We start from the raw sequence: 8,058 nt of genomic DNA on the forward strand, positions 1-8,058 counted from the left end.
TCGGCCTGGTGGACAGGTGGAACGCGGCCGTGGCAGCCAACCCCGACGCGGACTACACGTCAGAGGAGTTCACGCAGCCCATGAGGTACGGCCAGGGCGGAAGGAAGGCGTGGGTGCTGTGGGCCAGCGCTTTTACGACAGGGGCGCAGCTTGCCGTTGATTACGGTTCGAGGGGCACAGACAACTGCGTTGAAGCGAGGTGTCTGTTTCTGGGTGGGGTATGGACGGAAAGATTTGCTTGCCAGAGCTCGAGCACTCTGTGGTGACGGCCCGTTTGGCAGTGTGTCGGTGCTGCCTGCATCAACGAATAGAATGGCTGCAGAGGTTTCCGCGTATCCACTCCAAATGCCCCACTGGATTGCTGCATGCAGCATCTGGTGGCAGTTCATCCCCTACTTCCTAGTGGGGGCAGCTGAGACATTCACCAACGTCGGTGAGCATCTTCGGAGGGCGTGAGTGCATGGCCCTTGCTGACTCGCGTTTTCTGTGGCAGTGATGCGTGCTGGGCAGTCAAACATCCTGCTGGCCTGGAGCGTGAGGGTGAAAACGGGGCGCTAAAATTCCAGGGCACCTTTGTGCATGAGAAATAGGGCCCTCGCCCCCTTCACCCTCTTCGCGTCTGCAGCGTCCCACGCACAAACGCTCCCACCCCCACCTCACTCCAGGCGTGCTTGAGATGTTCTTCACGCAGGTGTCTGAGGGCATGCGCGCCCTGGGGGCTTCCTTCTACCTCCTGACTGTTGCGATAGGCACCTACCTCGCCAGCGCACTCAACATAATCGTCGCCGCCGCCTTCCCCAGTGAGCGTGGCTGGAGGCCTGGTGCCCTCTTCACTAGTGCACTGTTTGATGTGGAATGCTGGGTGCTGTTGATGGACTGGGCCCGTGCCTGTAGGGGTGACCCTATGCCAAGATCTCACCTGTACAAACGGCCCCGTCCACGTGTTGTGCAAACACACCTGGCCCCTTACACACACAGACGACCTCTGGGTGGCCAACAACCCCATGTTTGGTCACTACGACTATTACTTCTTCCTGAATGCTGTCATCTTGGCACTTGGCTATATCGCCTTTTTGTTGGTGACGTGGAACTTCCAGGAGAAGCCAGTGCTGGATGATGCGAAGGTGGGGGCTGGCAGGCAATGCCGGTTGAGATGCAATGCACGCCCCTCGTATGCAGGGCGCGAGCTGGGCCCTGCATGCAATGAATGCTCACCAATTGGCAGGTGGGCGTCCCACTGGCTTTGCATGTATGGCGGCTGCCGCCTCCCTCCTCCCACACCGGGTGGGGCCCAACGTATTCTCTGGCAACCCCACCTCAGTCACTTGCCCCCAAATGATTAAACGCCCATTATATACAATCAAAGAGCTGTGATTGCTGCATGACATTCTCATCACTCCACCCCCTCAACACAAACACACCAGGATCCCTTCAACAAGGAGACCAGGCTCCACAGTGACCTGGCCAATGTGTCGCGCGCCTGGCCCAGCGTCGCCAGCCGCAGCAGCCGCGCCAGCGAGCTGCGTGCCCGCTCTTCGGTCTCCTTGGCGCGCAGCGCCCCTAAGGATGGCCACCGCTGCAGTGGGCTGGAGGTGCGGCCTCCGGCCGCGTTTGGCGAGCCTTGAGCAGACGGCCGAGGAGTGCGTCCCTCGGGCAAGCGTGCCTTGTGAGGACGGCGGCGCAGACAGAGCGAGGTCGGCAGGTTGCTTGAGGTGCTCGCTGCTAGGTGTGGTCCAGCGGGGTCCATTTGACTAGCCGACTGCAGATGGGTCTGCAGGTGCGCACAACGAACAGATGCCAGGGTGCAACCCTTGACAAATGCAGGGGCAATCTGCACATTGGAATGTGACTGATAAATGATCCTTTCCCCTGACCCTGACCCTTGTCATCATATCAGAAATCCCCCAGTGTGCAAAGGCAGAGAGCTTGCCGCACAGTGCCATGCCAGGCGGTAGCCGACTCATTAAGGAGCCTGGCTCCACATGCTCTGGCCCCACGGCAAAGGCATTCATTGTGCAGAGCCCCTGCACGGCACATGGCGCTCAACAACCGCCACTGCTGCCCACATTCTGATCTGATCTTGCCTGCTCTGACCTCAGTTGCTTGGACCTGGTGCTCGGCCGTGACCTGATGCAGCATTGCAGGCGCTCTGTTTGGTGCACGTCGATTGCAGGAGCTCTCCACTTTTCAAGATCAAGCAGGAGACACAAGGGAGGGACAGAAGGAGCATTTTTCATCAACTGGTGCACTGTTGCTTGCATTGCATTGCGTGTTCCTGTTTGAATGCGCACATCCTGAATTATACAATGGGTCTCAGCCTTACACATGCGCGCATCTGTAAGCTCTTTTAATCATATAAAGAAGTCCAGCACGTGTATTTATGGCTGATGAAAGTGATCTGATATGTGTGGCAGAAATACATGCAACCATGCTTTCAAACATCCACACCCTGCTTGGGCCAGATTTAGGCTTACTTGATATGTGAAACGTGCTGCTGGCAACCCTGCTGGGGGAGATGGAGCAAGCACCGAGAGAGGGGAACTAACCTGGTTGTTGCTGTGACGAAGCGGACGGCCGAGTGCTGCCGTATGTCTCGCGCCCACGTTGGCCGAGGTTTGTGCTGCGATGCACAAAATGTCTGATTACACGGTTCATGCGTAATTGCATGCCACTACAAGCACAACTTGCAGCTCCAGGCTATTCAGTGACGATTCGCCCCTGGCTGCACAACAGGGAGTAAAGCACGACACTGAAACGGCCCAAACACGCCACACAAAGGCCAAATCCAGATAATTTTCAGGTGAATATGTTCGGATTTTGAACAAGAACGCGTGCCCAAGTCGCAGAACCACAAGCAGGGGTGAGTCCTGTTTACGAAAGCTGAGCACGATTCAGCAGCCGCCCTGCTGGAACCCGCCGTGGTGCAGACTGTGGTGGACCGCCCCGCACACATAACGGGGAATGGTAAGAGAGCCTAAATCAACCATTGGATTTTGCTGATGCAGCCGGCAGTGGCGCGCTGCAGAAACTTGCGCCCTCCTTACGCACACCACCTGGGCTCAAGTTACGAGCACACCCTGCCTCCGTCCCTGAGTCACTGATGCATGTGTTGTTCCTCTGCCGTTCCTCCGAACCTGCGCAGCGGCTTATCAAACACATTTAAGACTTTAATTTGTAGCTTGTCGAAGCTCGTGGGCCTGTTTTTGATATTTGGTCACCGCTGCCGCGGAGTGGTCCAACTCGGCAACCCGCCCAAGAAAGTCCTTGTGCGGCAGCGCAGTGTACTTTGTGACCAGCAAAGATGCCTCTTCAAGATGATATGAACGTTGCGGAGATGGAGCAGCCCTTCGAGCAGAAGACGGTGGACGATCCGTTCGACGACCCCGTCCCCGGCAGGAAGACGCGTGTGGCGGCTGCATGCAGTTGTATCCTGGGTGGGTCTTCATGCAGTTTGCATGCCAGGTCACCAGGGCAAACGTCTGTTTCTGGCCGCGCGGATGCGTCGTTCGCTGAGTGACTCACCCTCCCGCACATGGGCAGCAAGAGCATGTGCACTTGGCAATCCGCTTTTGGGCAGCATGGTGGTTATCCCCGACCCTTTCCTGTACTATTCACTGAATCTGGGAGGTAGCTGTTAAATATCTCCCCACCAACCACCGACGGGTCATGCATGCTCACACTCAAGCTGTGGCGGCAATCCCCCTCGCCATGCTCTCATCACCTCGCAGGCAATGAGATCTGCGAGCGCCTGGCCTATTGTGAGCGCCCCGGGCCCCTCCGCCCCGCCGCGCAGAACGCCTCAAAACACTGAGCCGCCTCAATCCGTTGTCCCACGTCCCAGCCTTGTCCCGATCTCGCGTGATGCGCCCTGGCTGACAGCGGCGACGACGTGCCATGCGGTTTCAGACGAAGCAGCAGGCTGCGCCGCTGCAGGCCACTTCCCTGCCATTTCTATCTCCTCCGCCGCCACCCACCCTATGCTGCCCTTCGCTTTGATCGCACAAAACGCAGATGGGCTGCAGACCAACATGGGGCTGTACCTGAAGCAGTACATGGGTGAGCGCCAGCACTACAGACACACGGCCGGGGGTTAAAACTTGGGGAACGGGCAAAACTCTGGGAACAGGGGCTGATTGACCCCATTTCGTTTGAGCAACTGCAGCCGCATGGCAGCCCCGCATGGAAAGCAATGCAGGCGCATCAGCGCCGCCTGCCTCCTGCGGCATGTACATGAGAGTCAAGATGGTCCAGATGCAAGGGGCAAGCCGCGCAGCTGAGCATACACCAGGGGGGGGGGCATGCACGCTGTGCGTGCTGCGCTGACCGAAGGTAACGGCGTCACTCATCACAGCCCACCCGACTCCCTGCGTTCCCGGCCGTAGGCTACCCCGCCGACCAGGCCAGCCAGCTGCTGCAGGCCTGGAAGGGCACTGTGTACCTGACCCCCCTCCTCGGCGCCTTCCTGGCGGATTCATACCTGGGCAGGCGCGTAGCAGGCGTTGGAGGGGTGTATGCGCGTCGCGTTGAACACCAAAAACAGCACAGCAAGCGTGTGCTGGAAGTTTGCCTTGCACAGGGCTTGGTCAGACCTGCAGCACTAGGCGTGCTCACATTGACGAGCAACGCGCTGTTGCGTTTGGCCGTGCCTGGCAGAGCACATGCAGAGGTTGATCTGGATATTGCTTCCTAACTCCCACTCCGCAGGTTTTGGGTCATCCTGATCTTCTCCATTGTCTGTGAGTGGCATTGACCTGCGGGGTGCGGCCTGATGTGAGACGCGCACAGGGGTTGAGGAATTTCTTGAAGCAGAGCCGCCCGCTTCCTGGACGCAGCAGGGCGCCCTGCCTTGCGCTCACTGCATCGCCCAGCTTCATGTCCCTCACGCCTACGCACTATGCTCTGGCTGAACCACACCACATCCCCCAGACCTGATCGGCATGGGCGGTGTCACGGCCGTCAACCTCATCCCCAGCATGAGGCCAAACTACCAGGCGGCCCCGGCCAGCGGCGACTTTGGCCCCACGCGCGGCATGTTCTGGGCATTCCTGTGAGCAGGCGACACCCGTGATTCGGGCCACCTCGTATCCTGTCTCACACATGCGTGTTCGTTGCCGCATGTCCACATGAAGCCTGCCTGCCCAGTGCCTGGGCACGCTCTTCCTTCCCCACTCGTGTGGTGTGGCCTGTCAGCACTAACACCGCCCCCCCGCCCGCAACCCGCCCTGAAGGTACCTGGTGGCGCTGGGGTCTGGCGGCATCAAGCCCTGCGTCAGCAGCTTCGGGGGGGACCAGGTGCGGCGGGACGCACTGCGCACACAGCGGACAATGCGTGGTGTGTTGCAGAGCCGGCTGACAAACAACGCCGTGTGATCCTGCTACAACTCAACCTGGTGGCAAAAACATAAGCCCAGCTAATTTCACAATAGCCGAGCAGTCCCACTCAGCACGCAGTCAAGCGGCGGGGCCTGCACTGCGTATGATTGAGTGGAGTTGTTTGCTCTTAAACGCCTCTGGGGCTTGCTGGCACCCTCGGCAGCGTCCCGGGCCCTCTGACCAGTTCTGCTCAATTTTTGGCCTTTTGCCCTGAGTCTTGTTGCTGCCCCCGGCTCTCAAATGTGATCATCCAGTTCCGCGAGAACAGCAAGCGGGAGCGGGGCTGGAGGAGCTCATTCTTCAACTGGTGCGCGAGGGGCGCAAGGCGGATCCAGCGGGAGAGGGGCTTGGCCTATGCGGCGGTGGCGGTCATGGTTGCACACTAGACAACCCGTGCACACCGTTGCTCAGCTGAGGCTCATCATTGTCTTTGCTAATGATCTCCTCCCGCGCCGCAACCGTTGCCAACAGGTTCTACTTCGCCATCAACATTGGTGGGGCGTCCGTAGTGACGGATTGCTGTGAAATCGCCACAAATCAGAAACGCATGTCCAGGCGGCGCAAGCGCACTGCGTCAAGCTCTCATCATGACAAGCGTCCTTGCCCCACTGGCAGCCCTTGCGCCACGCGCCGCCTGGCTGATGGAGCGCTGCACAATGAACTCTCTTGCCCCTTGTCATGTAGGGTCGCTGGTGGCTACCCTGGTGGTGGTGCCCGTACAGGAGAACAAAGGGTGAGCCCATTACTGGGACTTGAGCCCGCCCTGCTAGAGGCGTGTGCAAAGTGTGGGCCACAGAGGGTGTATGTATTATCAGGAGACCAGCCTGCTCTGCCGGTCTGATTCCCGCGACCCATTGGATCTCGCATGCAATGGCCTCTCTGCAGTTGTGCGCATCTCTTTGTTGCAACTGACAACACACACTTGCCCCTTTTACCCCCACCACCGCCAGCTATGGTGTCGGCTTTGGCATCCCCACGGCTGCCATGGGCGCCGCTATCCTCCTCTTCATCGTCGGCGCTCTCATGAAGCTGTGAGAGCCCAGGGTTGTATACCCAATTACTGTATCACCAGTCAAAACACTAATGCTTTGTTCCAATCCAAACCTTCAGTACAAGGCATATCAGGGCATGGGGGCACTGCGGCAGAACGAGCCCCAGCTGTCATGCAGAGTGTTCTTGCCGCACCCTGAGCTTTTAGCTGCGTGATTGAGCCCTCTTTGCAGCCAGTCTTTACAACACGTGCTTCCTCCTGCCCAGCTACTCGTGGATTCACACCCACGCACTGTGCCGCCCACACACCCCTTTGCAGCTACACCCTTGTGCCGCCGGAGGGTTCCCCCTTCTTCCGCATCTGGATGGTTCTGAGGGGCGCCTGGGTCAACCGCAAGCTGACAGCGCCCGCTGATGTGGCGGAGCTCTACGGTGGGTGGCAAGCACAGCAGGGCGATCACCAATCGGCAAGCAGATTCAAGCGCAAGCGGCAGAAGAGTTTGTCTGCCTGGGCCTGTTTCAAGGTAGCTCGCTGCCGAAGCAGTGCTTTCAGCAGTGCTTGCGCGATATCAGAGCTCCATATCTTGATGTGCTCGGTGCTTGATTTTTTCAAACATTTTGTCTCGCCTCTGCAGAGCCTTTGCCCGGCGAGAACTCCAATGTGAAGTTCAGGATGGCCCACACCAAGCGCATGGCCGCCCTGGACAAGGCCGCCATACGCAGCCCCGCTACTGCGGCCGCTGCCGCTGGCGGGCGCCGGGGCTACCAGGTCAGCCTGACGGAGGTGGAGGAGACCAAGTCCTTCATGAGCCTCATGCCCGTGTTCCTGACAGTCATCATCTGGCAGGTGCGAGCCCCCATTGCTTGCGCTAGCCCTTGTTTAGTGGGGGCCAGTTGCTGTTGTGTGGGCGTGGGGGTGGTGGAGGCAGATGCTCCTTTCATCTGCAAGCAGCACCTGGGTCATGTGCAGGTTGCAGTAGTGATAGAAGCTCCTAATTGACCTGGCAGTGTGTCAAGTGCTCTGGGTCTCACCTACTACGTACGTGGTCATACACTAACACATGAACTACGCTATATGCTTGGCCCCCAAGATGGCGTACGACCCCATATTCAGCCTGCTGCCCTACCCCGGTGACGTCATGGACCGCCGCCTGGGCAACTCCAACTTCAAGATACCCGCCTCCTCCATTTCCTTCGCCAACACCTTTGGCGTGTTGCTCACCATCCCGCTGTGAGGCCGCTGGCCGCGCTTGCATATGCTGCTGCTGCATCTGCTGGTGCCTGTGATACCGTTTGTGCTGCTGCTGCGGCTGCTGCCTGAACGCCTGCGCTGATCTTCCTTTTATGCTTGCCGGTAGTACTGGACGTTGAGTGGCACGCCCATGATGATCTCAACCCAGGTGGGACATGGTGATCGTGCCCATGGCCCTCAAGTTTGGACGCCCCGTCAAGATCACAACCCGCATTGGGATCGGCTTCATCGTACAGCTGGTCGCGCTGCTGTCGGGTAAGTGGGCTGCAATTTGCATGCGCGCGTGCTTGTGTGTGTTCATGCATGCGTGCGCGTGCGCGCCGCACACGTGTGTGCGGGTGTGTGTGTGCACGTGCGCTCAAGCATTTGCGTGCGTGCATGGATTGCATGCAAGCACACCAACATGAATGCACATGGAACAGGTGTATTCTTGCTCTCAGCCT

General features: G+C 58.8%; 2 protein-coding genes across 2 annotated transcripts; both read left to right on the forward strand.

Moving 5' to 3' along the window:
• Positions 1 to 345: 345 nt before the first annotated feature.
• MNEG_11578 (hypothetical protein) lies at positions 346 to 1,625 on the forward strand (the record flags this gene model as incomplete). Its single annotated transcript, XM_014039949.1, has 4 exons — positions 346 to 433; positions 666 to 800; positions 979 to 1,124; positions 1,425 to 1,625. 4 exons carry the CDS (start codon positions 346 to 348, stop codon positions 1,623 to 1,625), a joined length of 570 nt encoding a protein of 189 aa, XP_013895403.1.
• A 1,709-nt stretch (positions 1,626 to 3,334) lies between these two features.
• Positions 3,335 to 7,594, forward strand: MNEG_11579 (Peptide transporter PTR2; the record flags this gene model as incomplete). The annotated part of the gene is made up of 13 exons (XM_014039950.1): positions 3,335 to 3,434; positions 3,729 to 3,758; positions 4,012 to 4,056; positions 4,383 to 4,509; positions 4,705 to 4,736; positions 4,927 to 5,047; positions 5,229 to 5,292; positions 5,628 to 5,680; positions 5,845 to 5,867; positions 6,058 to 6,106; positions 6,683 to 6,795; positions 6,999 to 7,210; positions 7,455 to 7,594. Coding segments are annotated over 13 exons (1,109 nt in total), but the record flags the coding sequence as incomplete, so codon positions are not given.
• Between the last annotated feature and the right edge of the window lie 464 nt (positions 7,595 to 8,058).

The sequence above is a fragment of the Monoraphidium neglectum genome (genome assembly GCF_000611645.1).
Source record: "Monoraphidium neglectum strain SAG 48.87 unplaced genomic scaffold scaffold02810, whole genome shotgun sequence".
Taxonomy (NCBI): domain Eukaryota; kingdom Viridiplantae; phylum Chlorophyta; class Chlorophyceae; order Sphaeropleales; family Selenastraceae; genus Monoraphidium; species Monoraphidium neglectum.